The 20,334-nt window shown below is 36.8% G+C and overlaps 1 protein-coding gene across 1 annotated transcript in view; it reads right to left on the reverse strand.

The window, feature by feature from the left end:
• Nucleotides 1–19,957, reverse strand: part of mpp1 (MAGUK p55 scaffold protein 1) — a 37,887-nt gene extending 17,930 nt beyond the window's left edge. Inside the window, exon 1 of the mRNA XM_079834050.1 lies at nt 19,509–19,957. Coding sequence (XP_079690176.1) covers nt 19,509–19,631 — 123 coding nt within the window. The 5' untranslated portion in view covers nt 19,632–19,957. The remainder of the gene's footprint in view (nt 1–19,508) is intronic.
• Nucleotides 19,958–20,334: the final 377 nt, after the last annotated feature.

Raw genomic sequence — 20,334 nt, forward strand, 5'->3', positions numbered from 1 at the left:
TAGCTTAGAAACTTAACCGTTATAGCTAGATTTGTCTACAAACGTGTCTGCATTGCAGGAAAGTGGAGTAGATTGTGTATTTTACATCTTGTATTTATAAATGTTTTGTTGAATTTATGTTTTTACAAAAGGCGCCACAGAGCGTGCCATCATATCTCATTCATTGCCATGTTTGAAGAAATTTCAAATGCCCAAAGCATAGTGTGACCGTAGCTTTAGGCTTAAATGTTTTTTACTTAAGTACATAAACCCATTTTAGTTACAAAAGCTTGATTTTGTGTTGTTGCACAGATGCAATTCATAACAAGCTTAAAGTGTTGCATTCTCAGTAAAAAAGTTTTCTTTTATGGACAGTTGTCTTTTCATGTCAATACTGTCATGCTGTAATTATTTATCCTTCAGGACTAGAGTGAACCTATTTCTGGGAACCTGCCCTCAATATTTTTTTTTTTGAGCAAAATGATATCGCAGAGATGCTCAGTTTATCAATCGTCTGCAAAATCATCTGCTTTCACAGACACAGCAGTGGACATAGGGGGCAGCAGTCAGTCATTTTAATCATACTAAGAAGACAATTTTACAACCCTTCAAGCAGTGATATAAGAACAGTTGATATTAAAAAAATGCATGACGATGCATGAATGGCCCGAGCTCAGGGCAAAGTTTACAATACTACAATTACATGATCAGGACTTTGGAACTCGGCTTTCAAGACATTAAGATTGAAGACTGGCTGATGTCAGGTTTTGATGACCAGCGTAATCTGGTGTCAGCTAAATATTGTGATGAAGTATGATGTTTTCCCACATTGTGAAATCCACTATGTCTTTATGGGGTTTCCACATGAGGGACAATGGAGTAAGATCCATTGAGAAATGTAATTTATGCAATGGTGAAAAAATATGAAAAATAAATGAAAAAAATTAGTTTGGTATTCGGCTTCAGCCAAGTGTTTTATTATTATTCAGCTTCGGCCAAGAATTTTCATTTCAGTGCATCCCTAGTTGACTTTCTTTTTATTCATATTTTTAAAAAATTACTTTACTTGTGAAAAATACTGTAATATGATCAAGAAGTTCAAGAAGAATCAAGAAGTTGCCATCTAAAGTATAAGCATGTTTATTTTAAAGTTTAAAAAAATATTTTCATATTTCTAATTTAATAAATATGAATAAAAATAAATATTAATTATGTATATTATATCGGTCACCCATCGGCCATCAAAAAAACCAATATCGGTCAGCTGCTGGTTTAGAGACAGAATCCTTTTTTAAACCATTTCAGACAGTGTGAGAAAACAGGTGATGCTGCAGTGTATATTGTGAGAAAGTTAAAGTGACCTTGGATCCATGTAAACCTATTGTAGGAGATCTCCAAAACAAATTTGTTTGCATCACCAGAGAGAAGTCTGTTGTTTTCACTGGAGTATTGGAGTAAATAGTAATTGAGCCAATTGCACACTTTACCTCCACAACTACCATTCCTCATGTAATAATTTATGGCTATTATTTGGCAAAAATAATGGCATGGTTGAATAAATTAGCAATTCATCAACATGTATTATAGCTGGCCCCTTCCATTGGCCCAGTGATCTTAAGCTTTTGGAAACAGAGGATAAGACTCATATGAACAAATTAGATAACTGCAGCCATGCACAAAATTGTAAGCATTCTTTAACATGTCTGTTGAAAGAGGTTGTTTTTGAAAGCAAAGAATGAGACAAATCCTTCTTGTCATAAGTCATGAATCATTCAGTTTTATCTTGACACACCTTAAGTTTTAATGCAAAAGAGCAGAGTAAAAACATTGAAATCCCTGACACATGACAAGTTTTGGCTGTAAACTGTTTAACAAATGGAACAAATAAATGTGATTCATCTGCGATATTGTCACAATTTTTAATCGACATTATCGCCCAGCTCTAATCTGCTAAATGCGACTATATGCATGAAGATATTAAGATATTATAAATATTAACATCATGATTTTCTGTAAAGCTACTTTGAAATGATGTGTGTTGTGAAAAGCGCTATACAAATAATTGACTTGAAACAATATATGACATTCAGGTCATAATCAACTATCAAAAGATGCTTTTGTCTAAACCTCCATGAGAAAAGTACTTTAAGTCAGTAACTGTAGGCGAAATAGGATAGTGACAGTGAAAGTAACAGGGTATTATGACTGGGTCCATTAGTGTAAGTGAGATAACAGGACAAAAGGGAAGTCCCAAATCTGGGACACTAAATTAAGGAAATCAAATCAGTGCTCTAGTGTTTCCTGTTCGTGTGGATTCTCTGCAGAAAACCATTTACACACCTAACACACACATACTGTATGATCATTTACACACATGCACTGTAAGACAATCCTGAAACGCTTGCTTCCTCATATACATTTACACTTAATTCAATTTAGCATAAATGCAGCATCTGCCTGAACACATTAAGACCAGAGGTAGTGCAAATGTAATATCACATCTCAATGCCCTTAAACACACAAGTTGGGTCAAGTTAAACTTACAAATGTCAGTGCACACACTGTTGTGAACACTCTAGTCAAACCTGTTTAGGGTACAAAACACTGCTTTCTGGTGGTGTACTTGGTATACAAACAAAGATACTTCCAGGGTTTTTCATGATAAAGTGATTAGATGTATATTGAAGGCTTTGAATATAATGCATGAGTCATACAGACTACTTTTTTTAATCACTGCCTACATTGTGTGGAAAAGAGCAGTTTTTTTTAATGCCATTTCCAATTGTATGAACAACATTTAAGACTTAAACTGAGTCATACAGTTTAATTCAGCTCTAGGAACCACCTTACATCTTCACATGATGTTCACATGAACTTCATCTCCAGAAGTCCCTCGAGGGTCACTTCAAGAGCATTTGACCCGTCAAAATAAAAGTTCACATTAAGCTCGGTTTTGAAGGAATTGTGACGGAAATGTATTACTATTGTACAGTAACTAGAATGCACTTATAATAATAATAATATTAATAAAAATTATCAATTCTCAGTCAACAAACTTTAAACAAAAGTTGCGACAGTCTTCTTCTCTGTTATGTATACGAGAATATTGTGAATTGATTGGAACGTTAGATGGCTGTGGTTTGCTATTGGTCAATCTCATGTGAGTGACAGCTTTGCCCCGCCCTATTAAGAAATGTAAATCACAGACTATCACAGAATTTTTGTCCATGTTTTAATTTTAATAGTAGACCTCTGTAGAACTTACTTTGTGTGAGAGAGAGAGAGAGAGAGAGAGAGAGAGAGAGAGAGAGAGAGAGAGAGAATATCTAGCAGCTAATTATGGAGGGTAGACATGAATTTAGCAAGCTTCCATTTAAGCAGCAGCTATACAGTACAAATTTAAAAGGAAGGAAGGAAGACCCAAGCCTATGCTGGACATACAGCCGAACAAGCTCTTTTAACATGGACATATAAACGGAAAGTAGGATGGATTCCTGTGTGGCCAAAAACGTTTTTTAAGGGCCCGTTCACTCCAAGGACACTAACTAAAAATATAAAGCTTTAAAAATCGTTCTAATTTTGTAAAAATAGAGAAGTCCACACCACAACCACAGTGAGAACGAGCAACTATATCATTGGTTAGAAATCACTACATTTCTAGCTGATAAATGATAAAAATATTAACAGCCAATCAGAATACACCGGACTTTATAAAGCTCAAGCATTTAAAGCAGGAAAACTACAGTACATTAGTGTACTACAGTACGTTAATATTTTAGTTGTCATTCTAGGTGTGAACGGACCTTAAAGCAGTTAAGAAAAGAAAAATCCTCTGGATCCCCAGTCCACTATAATTTACTACGCTTCCACTATTTTAAACCCCACCAGCTTCCACTGCCAATTGATACCAACCATACCATCCAGGAGACCAATCATCAGTAAAGCCTCCCGTAAACTCGCTTCACACTGCTGACAAAGCTGTCGTCATTAGAGGGAACAGGGAAGTCACATGTTGGAAACAGCCAAACATCCTGAGCAAAGGTTGCATGCCATGATTTGGCTGATAAAACATCAATGCATGGGTCAGCTAAAGAGAACCTACTAATGCATGTCCATGCAAAGAAACATGTTGACTCAAGTCTTGTGAAATCAACACTTCAAGTAGAATTCAGTGTCGGAATGACTACAGCTAGTGCAGTTTACAGCAGCCAGAGGTCATTTTCTCTTCCAGCAAATCCCATATCCAACCACTGACTGTAATGCTAAGTGGGCACTTTATTTGTACACGGCCAAACAAATGCAGTGTATATGAGGCCGATGACAATCTGTGGCAGGCCCTAACACATCCGCATTCCCAATGGCAAAATTGTGGTCTGCGACGTGATCTCCTTATTCAGCTCGCTACACTTCCTACTTTAGAGTTTCACTGTGTCAGGACTGTCATCATGTGACTCAACAGACAAAGAAAACCCCCCTCTGTTTTCAGACATTTAGCAGTCACCTGACTTTCAGTGCTCAACACAAAAAGGAACAGCAATAACCAAGACACTCCTAAATATTTGAAATCATTTATCATGTAAATATAATGTGGTGCGACCGTCCGGCCATAACTTCCGTTTTGGAAACATCTTTGAAATTAATCTAAATGTATTCAAATTTATTTTCTACACTATTTGGCATGGTTTCCAAAGTGTTTTGTAATCCTGCACAAAATTGCAAAGCATTTGTTTTTATGTTTTTATTCATAATATACAAACAAACATCGTCCGATGATGTCCATTTTATGAAATATCATGTGGTGCGACCATCAAGAACTACCAATTTTTGGACTTTATGTTGAAATCCATTCAAAGACAGGAAGTTGCATCATATACCAATTTGCCAAGGACCCATTGAAGCAGCAAGCGGGCTTGTAACTCCTTAAATTTGGAAAAAAATTACCTTTTTAACGGCTGGTATGCAGTTACCACATTTGGATATCATGTGGTGAGACCTCAAAAAAACAATGAATATTAAATTAGTTCTACAAATATATATTTTTATTATAAATTTCATAGTGACCTTTTGTGGGAATCTAGCTTGTTTTGTTTAGATGCCCAATTCTATGCCTGTAAATTTTGAGTGAATTTAAAAATATCAGCTACCAAATATCATGTGGTGCGGCCACTGCAGTGTTTTCCATGATAGATATATGTCCTAGATTGACAGTTTTTGTGCTTTTATATACAATTGATGGTTTATTTACATAAAGTACTTTATTTTAGTATTATTTGGAATAGATTTTTATCCAATTTGGGTCATTTACAAACATTTCAGATGGTTTATTTTTTAATCTTTGTACACTATGAGAAAAAATAATAATAATAAATTAGAGCATTCATTTCATTTGAGTAATTATGCATTTATTAGTAATTTATTATTTATTTATTTATTACTATTTACGTCTATTTTAACAGATGCCACTGCCAAGCAAAGAAAAAAAACACTCGCCATAGGCAGCGTGGTAACTCTGACCCTGCACAAGAGCAGAGTATCCTACCAGGAGAATAGAAAGGTGTGTTAAAGGGATAGTTCACCCAAAAATGAAAATTAGCCCATAAAAAGTGCATCTGCCCATTGAATAATATGCTCCATGCGGCTCTGGGGTGTAAATAAAGGCCTTCTGAAGCTAATCGATGCATTTGTGTAAGAAAAATATCCATATTTAAAACTTTATCAAGTAAACTTTCGGCCGACTGCCTTCCCTGTTCAATTTATGGAAAAATTTTGATCTGCCGATCGAAAGACTAAAGCGACCAGGTAGGCTCGTCATGACGTCACGTACGCATCTTGAGTTTCACTTTCAACATTCAACACTTTTCCACGGAAGGCGGTCGGCCGAAAGTTTACTTGATAAAGTTTTAAATATGAATATTTATCTTACACAAACGCGTCGATTCGCTTCAGAAGGCCTTTATTAACACCCATTTTTGGGTGAACTATCCCTTTAAATCAGCAGCATGATGATTGTCAGTTTAATTAAATGTTTGTTCACAAAAGTGTGACCCTGGACCCCTGCCTTTAAAGTTGTCCAAATTAAGTTCTTAGCAATGCATATTACTACTAATAATAAATTTTGTATATACTTACGGTAGGAAATTTACTAAATATCTTCATGGAACATGATCTTTACTTAATATCCTAATGATTTTTGGCATAAAAGAAAAAAACTATAATTTTGACCCATTGTTGGCTATTGCCACAAATATACCCGTGACACTTATGGTTTTGTAATCCTGGGTCACAAAAGTGCATTTACTTAAATTAAATAAAAATTTTGACAGTGGGAGAATGAAGGGACATGTTTTTTAAATTGACCAAATTAAGTGTGTGGATGTATCTTTCACGCTCTATGGCAGGCAGGGTGGACATATAATTACTTGACATGTTAAATCTTAGTGATTTCTTAAGTTATTCACGCCTGCAGGCTGTGTACGGACGTTGTTTTGTGCCGCTATTTTGTATTGAAGTCTATGGGATGTCTAGTTTATTTTCCCCTAAAAAGGGGCGGTGACGAAATTGACAGTTAAGTTCCCGGTTGCCTGAAAATATATTGAAAAAAAAAAAAAAAACGCAGCACACTGCTCTTTTATAAATTAAAAAACATCAACCTTAAAAGGCATTTCTGTAGACCTTGTGTTTAAAACCTGAAAAACGCGTTATGTCTGATCGGGTCTAAGCTTGTCCTAAGCAACTAGCTCCAGCTCAGGACCAGCTTATTCATTTAGTTTATTTTTATTTATTAAGCACTTTTACACCATCTGGCCATTGAACAAAGTGCTGTACAATATCTAAAAAACACATAAAGACAATCACAACCATCAAAACACAACAGTAAAACCACAGTTAAAACAACAGCGAAATAAACCAGCTCATGATCAACTAAGGACCAGCATAAACCAGCTCAAACCAGATGCCTTTAAAACATACCTAACCAGCATATGCGGTTTTTTTTTTTTTCCGCATTCTGAAACTCTACAGTCTTTTATTCCGAAGCAAGCAAACTGATCTAAAACAAAGAAGAGCTCTGGAGATACTGTACGCACTGCAGTGCACTTCACCAGAACAAGTGTGATAGACCTGCAGTGTGTTGACTCTCCAGTTTTGAGCCCTAGGGAACCAAGCATGAAGACTGCATTAAGCGAACACAAGCCAAAACAACACTACTGAGTTTTAGCTGTGTCATCTTCCATACCATGTAGACCAACCTGCCTGAAAGGGTCACTTCATGAATCTTGTTCGATTGGACTCCTATCTGATTAAAAACAATTAAACGGGTCTCCGCATAACACATTTACATATTCACACGCTATATGCAAATATAAAACTTACATGATGGTGCCAGTGTCGAGCAGACACATTTTCTCTTTTCTCCCAATATGCTCAATATTTGTATTTTGATTTTTAATGTGGCTCGATCAACATATCAATTTGAGAGGAATTAAGTGTAGCTACTTTTTTGGCCCGAATAGAGTGGTGCAGGTATGACGTCACTTACCAAAACGCATAAGCGAGTTAGCATTTTAGCACTTCCGATTCCATCGTCCCGAAGTCAATGGGCTTTTTGAATGGAATTTTGTGTAAATGGCTGAAATAAGGTCTGTGGTGAACACGGGCTCAAGACACTTCACGTTTTATTCTACGACATAAAATACATCTGTATTACCCCACTCATGATTTTTTGAAGCTGTTACATGTCTTGAAAAGGGCGGTTGCTAACAAGTATAATTGTGCTCTTATAAACTATTCTAACTCAAACAAAATGTTTTTAGATCACCAAGTTGTCGGAAGCTTAGGGCCGTGGTGTAGTTTGTTTATACACTGTAAACCCTAACACTCAAAATAATTAATTGGTTTGAGTAGAGCCAACTGACATTAAACAAATTAGTTCAATCAAATAAACTTTTATGAGTATTTAGAACTTTCTTTTTCTATTGATTTCACAAAACTGACATATTTTAAGAAATCTGAATTGTTTCATTGTTTTGAGTTTTACGAACTTGTTTCTTTTAATTTAGACAAACTTAAATGTATCTGAAACTGGACTGGGATTTCTATTTCCCAGCATGCTTTGCCATGACACTCAAGAGGAAGAGTAAATGCCAAAATTAGTCTTATATAGGCCCGGTTTCACAGACAGGGCTTAGCTAAAGCCAGGATTAGGCCTTAGATCAATTAGGACATTTAAGTAACATTTATAAACATGCTTTAGAAAAAAGCATTACTGGTGTGCATCTTGAGACAAAACAATGGCATTGTCATATTTTAAGATATATCAGTGCAAGTTGCTTTCAGTTAAAACGGCTCAAAAATGCATTTTAGTCTGGGACTAGCTTAATCCTTGTCTGTGAAACCGGGGGATAATGTATTTGGTGCAAGATTAATGGAAAGTGGTAAATTTAGTAGTGTTTAATGTTTTGTTTCGCCTCTGTTGCCTTTGGCTTTTGGCTTGCTCAGTTGGGGACACTAAATATTCAACTATATCACTGATCAGCTCATTTCAATTATCATAAAGTCATAATTAAGAGATAAAATGTTGAAATATGATTTAAAATGTCCTCATTATTAGATAAAAAAGTAAAAAATATGATTTTAAAAGTCCTCATTATTAGATAAAAAGTCAAAAATATGACATGCTAAGTCATTGTGAGATGAACAGTTGAAATTAGGACTTAAAAAAATTCTGAGATAAAAATTCAGAAGTCCTAATTATGAGATAAAAAGCTGAAATTAGATTTAAAAAGTCTAAATTATGACCAAAACACACACTAAGACATTTAAGAGATGAAATCATGCTTGTTTTATTTTTAAATGCGCTTTTATTTTTTGGATTCACACTTATAATAATAATATTTACATTATTGTTTGTATTCAGTTTTTACAACAGAAATTAATCAATCAAAAACTTACTTTAGCTTTTCATATAAAACTAAATTAATTTCCTATCATCACTGTAAAGCTGTTTTGAAGCAATCTGTGTTGTGAAAAGCACTATAGAAATGGTGACTTCACTTGACCTGACTTATGTTAGTTTAGAAGCATTTCTGTTACCTATGTTTTTTTTTTCGTAGGGTTTCCATCATGGTGACGAGTGGAGCATGAGCTTAGTTTGAGAACAGATATATGTGAAATGTTTTATAATGCTGTCCACATTCAGCAAGTGCTATGCTAATGCTAATGCTACCAAAGCATTGTGTAACCAATTAGCAAGGTAGCATTTATTGAATTAGCTAGTTAAAGCTATCCAAGTTTTCACCACAAAAAATATTTAAATTGAGCTTAAACTATACTTTTAAGTTAAATGTATTTATTAGCTTACTCAAATATTTCAAGTTAAGAACAATTAAAATGTACGAGTACAAAATAAAAATCTGCAAGTTCTGCTTACTTAAACTTTACATTTCTCAACGTAAAAAATTTTATGTTACTGATTACCTCAAATTTGTTTTGCCAACTTATTCGGGTTTCTTACCTTTAGCTTTTTACTTCTGGCGACTGCATGTAGGCTTCAAAATTCATAAAAGTTGTGTTCATCTGTGAAAATGATCTTGCTGGACAAAACGTGCAAGAATTATAAACTTTTGTTGATCACAAACTTGTTTTTAGCGATAATACAAAAGCCTATGGGAAAATCCTATTGGGTTTTTCTCGATTGGCCTACAAAATGACGTCATACCTGTCCTGCACCACTCTTTAACCAGATGCATTTACATTAGAATACTTTAAATATAAAGTTTCCATAAACTCATTACACCAACAATAACTTTTAAAAAAATGGTCCAGCTAATTTATAGTTATATAAAAGTGTGCTCACTCACATGTTGGCAAAAAATGGTCTTTTGTCACAATGTATAAAGCGCAGCTCACACATAAGTCACTTTTAAACCAAGCAGTGTTTCTGTTGGTCACGCAGCGAATTTGCCTGACCAACTCCACTGTTTATGGTAATGAAAGTTTACATGGGAAATATCCAGCTCCACTGTAGACCAGCTACTCATAGATGTACTAAAGTCTCTGCACTTACAATCACCCATGTGTGAACAAGGAAGCTACATGTCTTTTGCTTTTATCTAAAGCAAACACAATGCAGGGACACTGTGTTTTACACAAGCAGTTCCAGACAGTTCTCCAGATTTCCCCCCTTTTATCTGCAGAGAAAATGATGGCTTCTATTTATAGAAAGCTTGTGCTTCTCCAGTTTGACTAGTGGGGCATTGTAGATCTATGACTAAGAGGGTGATGCTGCCAGCAATCACATAAGCACATAATCTGAGCCGAATAGACACCCCTGTCAGGATTACTAATGTACGGGTTTAGTATTCTGATGAGATGTTGGTTAAACAATGTTGAGTAGATTTGCAACAAACTGCTTTGTTTATTAACTCCATGATTCTCTTTTAAAAAGAGTTAAAGTTTTCTAGGTGGTATACACCAGGGTAGCTTACTTGTCCAGTCAAAAGATCCACTTACAAATGATATTCTGATCTATATATGACAATTCATTATGTACTGGTGCCATAATGTTATTGGCCAATATTAGCGCTGAATTGTCTAACTTTGTAAACATATCATATCAGGACAGTCAGCATGAGAATGTATCTGTTTCCATCTTTACTTGTACTATAAAATGTTTTCAATTTAGGATTTAACATAAAAGCTTTATTGTAAACATTATAGATTTAGTGACTAAAGATGTATATGCTATTGCTACACCAATTATTTGTATTTGTGACACGTGCTGGAAAAATAAATCGCAATGAGCAAATAAAAAAAAATGGGTTATTGTGCATTCTGTATTAAAACGAACTTTCAAAATGATGTGTGGTTTAATGGGATAAGACAAAAAATGACTGAGCTACACCTCTTGTGTAGTTGATAGAATCAGCAAAGTTAGTTTTGAGAAAAATCCAGTTAAAGTTTTCTGAAGGTTCCAAAACAAAATCACCTAGCAGCCAAATCCCTGCTAATAACACCAAATCTGTCACACAACAAAGCACCAAATATCTATAGGGGAAACTTTTTTTCAATGATACCACAATTGTTTGATTAACATTAATGAAGACAGCCTATATATTAAGACCTACTGTACCGCACAGATCTAATATAATGTTACACATCAGATGTTTTTCCCCAACAGTTAACCAAACGTTCACATAAGACATAACAGATCATGTTTGTGTATATATATTTGCCAGATATTTTGAAATACTGTAATTCTGAGTATGTGTATATCGGGATCGCACGCTGTCTGAAGCCGAGGTACTCTTCACAGAAAACGTACAAATATTTGTTTAAATGTTTAATTGCTGTTTGGAGCATTGGGATTGCTAGACGAAGGCTTAAAGGGATAGTTCACCCAAAAAAGTAAATTTGACGTTTATCTGCTTACCCCCAGGGCATCCAAGATATAGGTGTTTCTTCAATAGAACAAAAATGAAGATTTTTAACTCTAACCAAGCATGTGAATGGAAGTGATCGCACGCATGCACTTCCGGTGAGTGAGGTCTGTACAATTTTTGGCTTGCTTAAACTTCGCCAGATCGTGTACAGACCTCACTCACCGGAAGTGCGAGCACACTCAAGGCTGTTGGACATAGTGGTGTATTAGAGGTAGAAAATACTAAAAAACACTATGGTAGTCAATGGTTGCTCTATCTGCTTTGTTACAAACATTCTTTGAAATATCTTCTTTTGTGTTCAGCAGAACAAAGAAACTCATACAGGTTTGGAACAACCTGAAGGTGAATAAATGATGACAGAATTTTCATTTTTGGGTGAACTATCCCTTTAAGACATTAATGTGTCATCACGAGCTGCAGGGTTTAATTTGGATTTGTCTGTGCATGTTTTATATGCATTATACGACTAACAGACTGCAACGGTTGGAGTTAAAAATCTTCATTTGTGTTCTACTAAAGAAACAAAGTCACCTATATCTTGGATGCCCTGGGGGTAAGCAGATAAACATCAAATTTTCATTTTTGGGGGAACTATCCCTTTAATTAACACATTTTTGTGAAAACCTCAAATTCACTTTCACTTGTTTTGCCTGTAGCTCGTTAATTAGCCTGTGCGCATTCCGACTCATTTTGCCAGAATAGGTCACGTTTGTCAACTTGTTTAGAGCAGATTTTAAGACAATCAAAGGTCTTTTTCACACCTGGTATTAAAATGCATTTTAGTTGATCCAATCACACAAGTGGACGATGTTAAATACAGGTGTAAACAGTGTCTAAAATGTTTTGAGCAAGTCCACTTTCGACCACTTATAGAGGTAGTTTGAAACGCATTCGACCGGATTGCTTGCATAGTGTAGACGCTCATGTAGTTGAACAGCCACAAAAGACCGGCTGCTCTCTGCCTACTGACCTAATAATACATAATCATTGTGGGACGTGTTGTTGGGAAGCGTGCTGGTAAGGCGGGTTTTAAACTTTGCCAGGCTGAAGCAAAATTAGTTTTTTTCTGAAACACGAAAGGGAAGCATTGGATCCTCGTAGATGGACGTCATACCGAGCACACGTCCTGTCCCGACTTGTAGCGTGAACCCAGCTTTCGGAAAGGTCTTGCGGCTATTCTTGCATAAAAGAAAGTGGCTGCTCTTGTCTTTTTCTGTTGTCTTGTTTTGCAAGCATATGAAAGTTGTGTGAGCTTATTTCATCCATTGCATCGAAATATATCTGAAAAAGCACATACATATACATGCACATGCAGCATCTTTGTTTGCTAACAACACAGGCAGCAGAACTCTAACGTAATATTAATGTTCATCGACAGGTAACCTTCCCGCTGGTGTTTTGATGAAAACAGAGGGACCCGGCCATAGACCTCCCCTCAAAGTAATCAGGACAGACAAGCAGTCAAAAGTGGACAAATGAGATGGATTAAAGCACCAGAGGCCGGCTGCATAAACCGCTAAGATTAGTCTTGCAAGTAAGACTGATTGCCCCTTGGCTAATTGCTAGTTGGTCATACTAGTACAACCCTCTACAATGCGAGTTAAACACTCGCATATGCAAGTAAATCGTCCCTCTGGGTGATTAAATAATATCTATCATTAGCCATTGGCTAATAAATTCTCTGATTTTACTCGCCAGTGTGTGTGTGTTGGATGCTAAGAATAAGTTTAGCATAAATATATTTTTCCTCGCTGAACACTCTGAATGAGCGCTTGAGAGTTTCGCTCTCGTCAAGCGATCTATACGATTTCAAATCAGCTCATCTGACGTACTGTAAACTCTAGTATGAAGAGCTCCATTGCTTTGCTGAGCGTGTGATGCAAATACGTGTACCATTACACCCCTAGTAGCTATTGACTGTGCAGAAAGTTGGTGACTTCTGCGCACTGTGCGCCTTCAGCATGCGCTTACCCCGCTCTGTGATTTTATGTGGCCTACCACTTCGTGGCTGAGTTGCTGTTGTTCCCAATTGCTTCTACTTTGTTATAATACCACTAACAGTTGAGCGTGGAATATTTAGTAGTGAGCAAATTTCACCGAATGAACTTATTGCACAGGTGGCAACCTATCACAGTACCACGCTTGAATTCACTGAGCTCCTGAGAGCGACCCATTCTTTCACAAATGTTTGTTGAAGCGTCTGCATGCCTAGGTGCTTGATTTTATACACCTGTGGCCATGGAAGTGATTGGAACACCTGAATTCAATGGGCCTAATGTGTTTTCCAGTCGGGCTACCAAAATGTATCACCGCACTGCCGATGACTATCTTAAATAGTTAAATAAAATTCCTTTCTCGATGTGCATTGTTCACTCTCTTGACTTGTTATTTGAAGGAACAATACGGTCGCAGAAGTTTTGATCAGGCTGATTTGACCGCAGTGAAGTTTAGCTGATCGGACTCACACCGCACAAGCGCAGAATCTGTGCGTATGGAGAGCGGGCCGGAGCCGCGCGCCCGTTGTGCTTTTCACATTGGCAGCGTTTTTCGCGCGCAGCTGAAGTGCTGCGCTTGTGTACTATACAGACGAGTGTTGTCCATTCTGTCACCCTTTCCAATGTTCTCCTCTTCCCCACGTCTGTCTCGTGCTTTGATTGATGATGGGCAGCATATATCTGCTGAGAATGCGACCATGTTCCCCTCTGTCCCAAACACATGCATGTGACATGCTGTATAAAGGTAGTTTACATGATACAAGTAACCTAAAAGTTAAAATATGCCTGTAGTTTTAACCATTTAAACGCCTCTGAGTGCGGTGTACATGCGCCGGAAAAAAATAAGCGCTGCTAACGTGTGCCTGGTGTTCTATATCCACCGATCGGGCGGGCCAAGTACTAAAAAATAAATAAAATTCGAATTAATTGTGATGAGAGATAAACCATTATTGTGTTTGTTTGATAAAGACACAACTCTCATTTCATGGTAAAATGCAACGAACGTGCATTCCTTTTTTACTTCCATTTTCAACTCTTCACGGAAAACCAATCAAGGAAAACATACGCCTAGAACACCTCCTAGTGGTCAGTATATAAAACACGAAGGAGTTATTCAAAAAATATTAAATATTATGTTTGATATACTATTCAATTAAATATGAATTGGGTAACACTTTACAATAATGTTCATTAGTTAACATTAGTTAACTATATTAGCTAACATGAACTTATAATGAACTGCACTTATAAAACATTTATTTGTCTTTGTTAATATTAATTTCAACATTTACTAATGCATTATTAAAATCTTGCTAACATTAGTTAATGCACTGTGAACTAACATGAACAAACCATGAATAGCTTTTCTTTTATGAACTAACATTAACAAAGATTAACTAATGCTGAACAGAGGTGTTGTTCTTGGTTAGTTCATGTTAACTAATGCATCAACTAATGTTAACTAATACAACCTTATTTTAAACTGTTAACAAATAATGTTTAATAACTTAGCAACTCTGTGAAACACAGTGTATATATGACAGTAAACTAATAAAGCCTATATCCACTCTTAGCTTGGGTTGAACATATTTAGTGTTGTGTGTTCGGGAAGCTGCACTGACGGAAACAGTGACAATTTAAGAGTGTGTTTAGACTATTAAGGAAATGTAATTTTGCCAAAGAAATTACTACTTTACATGTATTTTTTTTGTTGCTGAATGAAAGAGATTGCATGCGCAGTGGAGAAAATTGTGAAAATCGATGACACTGTGTGTGTGTGTGTAGTTGTGTAGTTACATGGATTTACGGTATTTCAGTTCTGCTGATCCAAAAAAGACAGGTCAGGATAGAAATTCATAGAAATTTCAGTTCAGTTAGAACCAAATACATGTGTTTTTATTTGTGTTTTTGATTGATATTTTGACTCCAGTCCAATTCTCTACATAAAAATGCTCTTTTTTTATTTGGGCTAGTTAAATTATTTTCCGGCTACCAAAATCTCATGAGTGCCTGCCCGAAGGGCTACCAGGCATTTTGAAATTTTGCGAGCCCTATAGTGTGTCTATTGTGCCTCCTGCCACTAATCCTATCCTCGCCACATGAGTGCTATTGTCACATCATCAGTGACTTGAACAGTTTGTCTCAGGAAACAATCATTAACCTTGTTACTTCACTAGACCTTCACAACTGGAAATGTCTTCATAGCATAATGTCCCAGGTCAAGATGCACCGGTTGACTGGCCATTAGTTCTGTACACACATGCACACAAACTTCATTGGAATAATTTCCCAAAATGTCATATTACAAAGTCTGTGAACAGGATGTTAAGATTGCAAGCTGTAATGACTGCAAAGGGACAAAGAAAAAGGTAAATCACAGAAGAATTAGTGAGGATATTCTGCATGATATATTTAATTTGACATTTGGAAGTCCATCACTTGGAAGAACGCGATGAGTATTTTAAATGTGACAAACATACACAGATACCAAGAAGAGAACAAGATCTGGTCTATTGCAGCACAAGTAGCCGCTTTCCTGCACTATCTGAAGTTATTCGAGCGTACCTGTCTGCACCAAGCACGAGACAGTGAATGTTTGTTCAGCTTGGCTTAACGTGGTGGACGAGAAAAGAAACAAACTAGGTTGTTTCAAAGCTGAAATGCCTGTTTTAGTTTAAAAAAAGAACAGATTAAAGGGTAATTTCAGTGATTTAGCATTAAGTTTTGTATTTAAACTGGGTCATTTATGTATAGAAATGGGATTTTTTTTTTTTAATTTGGTGCCTTCTAGACTGAGAAAAGACAGAAAATGTATTTTTGTCTCATGTGGATGAAAGACAACAACTCCCAGAATGCACTTGCTTCACTGCCCTACGAGGCCACTCCGTACACCGTCGTTTTGATCTTCATAGTAATACAATCATTTAGTTCAGTTAGAGAATAAACACTACAATCAAAAACTGAACGTGTCTTTTCAATAAATCGTGAGTGAGCTGAGCGAAAGTCACGGCACAGATGCAGCAGTGTAAGATTTCATTCCTCACGAAGAGCTGAGCAGAGCTGAGGTAATGTTAAGAGCCAGTCTGGCACGTTTTCAGATCGCATATGGAAGCTAAACTATCACAGGAATTAATTGAAAAGTTGAAACACTCACTTTGCTCTGCATCGCTCCGTTATTATGCTGCGTTCACAGTACACCAAACGCGAATAGAGCGTCAAAATCGCGTCTACCGCGTCTAGTTTCACGCGCAAACATTTTGAATGCATTCGCGCGTTCGCAGCGAGTTGGACGCGCGTTCAAGGCACTCCAGGAGAAATATGTTAAAACACCACTCTGCCTCTTTTCATTTTCATAAAAAATATATATTAAGCATTATTTTCACTGCATGTATATTTAAATATCCTTAAAATATAAAGTTATGAAACTTCTCTGCCCTCAGTCAAAACGATTTGGCAGACAACAAATTATAGATTCATGAGAGCAAAGATCGGCCGTTAGATCTACACAAGACGCACCACTACAGGACATCAGAGCCAGCGGCAGATGTCAGAAGGACTGGCCGAGGAAAGGCTGCTCTCGCTGGGGTTAATAAGCGCTGAGTGCCCGGTGATCGCCTGGATCTCACAACTCCAAAAACACAAGATCATTTTTTAAAATAAGCGCTCTCTTTATAAATAAACCACAGATTTGAGCTTTAAACAACTACATTCTCACCTGAAAAAGTCTTAAAACTACATTTTGTAACACAATAGTTCTATTTTTAAATTATGCAGGGTTTCTCATGACGTCACTTTACCACGTGACCGCAGCGAGCAGGCTCCTGATTAATTAACGCGGCGCGAATTCACGCCAAAGTTCAAAATTTTCAAAGTCAAAGACAACGCGCCTTTCCATTGACTTAACATTGAAATCACTCGCGCCAGACGCTCTATTCGCGTTTGGTGTGAACGCAGCATAATGATTGTCCGCGCGGGCGTCTGTGTCTTACATTCTGTGCGTGAGATCTCTCCCCTATGGGCGGGTTGATAACATGCGGAACAGCTCCATCTAGTGGCTGTAGTCTTTAGCCTCTGGCCAAAAAATCCTCAGATGACGCAAAATTACGATATTTGCGTCATCGGAGGAATTTTTCCAGAAATAAAATTGCATAATTCTCTCGTCTCAAGGGGGATATGAGGGGGGAATGTACCATAATTTGAATATACTACCGGGTCTCTACTGATACAAAGCCTAATGCTAAATCACTGAAGTTACCCTTTAAGTCAAGTCAACTTTATTTATATAGCGCTTTTTACAATGCCGATTGTTTCAAAGCAGCTTCACAGTGTTAAACAGGAAAATAATGCAACAGAATTTGATTCGGTTGTACAGCCGCTCTGGAGAAATGTCGTTTAAACAATTATTAAATAGAAATATTCGAAAGATCGGAGTCATGCACCATTTTTCAATCTTTCTTGCCTGTTGCTTAAAGAAAAAAAATCAGCAATTAGTATTGAAAAGAAATAATCTTATTTGGTTGTAAAAAAAAAAAAAAAAAACGGCAAATGAAATCCGACATAATCAGATCATCCCTAATCACAGGATGAACTTCTTTTGAACAATCATCAGCACTGCTGTTAACAAAGGAAAAGCAGTTAACAGCATTAGCTCATAAAAGTAAAGAGTAGAGAGACTGGTAATGATAATGAGTTGACGTGTGAATCTGAGACATTACTACGATGATTGATTAAATTATCAATACAGTCAAAGTATGATTGTGTTTTTAGGCTGAATGTTATATGGTGTGATTATTATCTCTGCCAGCCCATAGGAATGATAAATGAGATCACTTTATTGTCTCTATTGTTTCTCCTAGAAAGGAACTCAATTAAAGTTCTGAGTTCTCTTTTCTCCAGGAAAAGACCCCAGACCCACTGCTAATGAAATTCCCTCAAATCATCTGAGCTATTATATCTACATTAAATATTAAAACTCTTATACTCATATTTTATGTATTTTCTGACTCGTGTCGAAAAAAAAATCAGAGACAACGTTCATAAACTAACTGAACTCTATTAGGTGTCCTGAGCTATAAAAGAGAAATCGTTAAGCAATACAACTTCCTTATTTATTTATAAATTACTATAAACTAGTAATTAGATTTTGAGATGATGTGATTAGAGTATGACATCAGCAAAAAGTAGAAACAGTGACTGTCTTAAATTATCTGAGAGCATAAGAATATGTTTACAGACACAGTAAAACAATCCCCACTAGCATTAAATGACATACTAACTAATATAGAACAATTTGTTTCAGAGAAACGACGAGGGGTGATGCGTAAATGAATCGTTTCTTTTCAATGAATCGTTGAACCGGTTCACCAAAACGATCTGAAAGATTTGTTCACAGAGCAGACTAATTCGTCTGAGCGAAGACCTTAATAGCTAAACAGAAGAAATAAAATACGTAAAACGTACAGGAAATACATTTGACTTACTCGCGTGAAATTTAAACAAACACGCTTATTAATAAAAGTTATATAAAAACGTAATAAACAACAAATGTGCCTACAAATATGTCTCTATTCGATTATTTTTAATGTTTTAGAATAGATTTTGTAATATCTATGCACTGATTGCACGGACCTCGTGACAACGACAGAACGTCATGGTATTAAAAGAATCAAAAGAATTTTTTTTTATCGGTTAATAGTGTTCGAACGAACCGATTCGCAGAAAAGAGTCGGACTTCCCAGCCACTTTCAACGTGACATCACGATGCGTCATGCAAAATAATATTCAATAATGTATTCAAAGCCTGTATATGTGAGTCCTGTACATTTTCGGATAGTTATGCTGCGAACTATTTCAGGTAAAATTCAGTCTAATGGTATAAAGAGGAAAGTTGTTCTGAGCAGCAGTGATGCTGATGCCAAACCGGGCTGCACCAGTCTAAACCAGCAAATCTTCATCCCTTATGTACATATAAGAAACTCTTATATCTGTCACACTGATAAAACACTATCGATAGACACAGTCAACATCCGATTGTCAAGTGTAAATGCTGAAATAAGGAAACGAGTCGCCGTCTGTTGTTTAAAGCGAATCGTCTTACCTTGTCAGACTTGGGTTTGTTCTGCAGCAGCTGTTCCAGATAGAGATCGGAGAGAGCCGTTCGCGCGCTGTTGACACGCTCCAGAGTGACAGCAGGTTCGTTTTTATTGGAATTTAATGTCATGTTTCACAGTTAGAGGGGGAGGGAATAGGGAAAAAATTGTCTGGACCGAGTTGGGTCTGCTCAAGGTCCGAAAGGGGTGGGTCAGTAGAGCGACACGACGTGATAAGAAAGCTTGAGATAGTTGAAGATAAAGCTGGAGATTCGGGCTCGAAGTCCGGAGTTTGCGCAAGAGACAAGACACAGCTGACAAAAGCACATAAACATTAGTGAGGAGGGGGCTGGCACACTGCAGCTTCCCTTTAGAGTGCGCACTTGCGTAGTTAAAATCCCTGACAGAACGGAGCGGGGACCCGCAAGCGATTCCTACTATGGCAAAGACTACACTCATGAATATTAATTACGTAACGCGGATGCTCCAAATTAATTGGCTGAAAGACAGCGTCGGTTGGCGGGCGCCAGTTCTCTGGCGAATCCTGTAATTGAAGGCGTGGATCATGAATATTAAATAGGTAATGTGACTGGCTTCTCCATGACGGTTCGAGAAATATTAATGAGCAAAGCCTTCTCCGTGGTATAATTTTAAAATTAGCTGACGATCTTTCGAAATACTGTTTTGTGGTAACCACTTGCTGATTGGATTTGTCTCGTTTCCCTATGGAACTGTAAATGTCATAAACAAAGATGTTGAATGCTCAGCTGATTTGTGCAATGGTGCTTCCTAGCCTACCAATATGAATAATACAAAGAAAAATAGCGCGAAATA

This window comes from Gobio gobio (genome assembly GCF_949357685.1).
Source record: "Gobio gobio genome assembly, chromosome: 14".
In the NCBI taxonomy this organism is placed as follows: Eukaryota; Metazoa; Chordata; class Actinopteri; order Cypriniformes; family Gobionidae; genus Gobio; species Gobio gobio.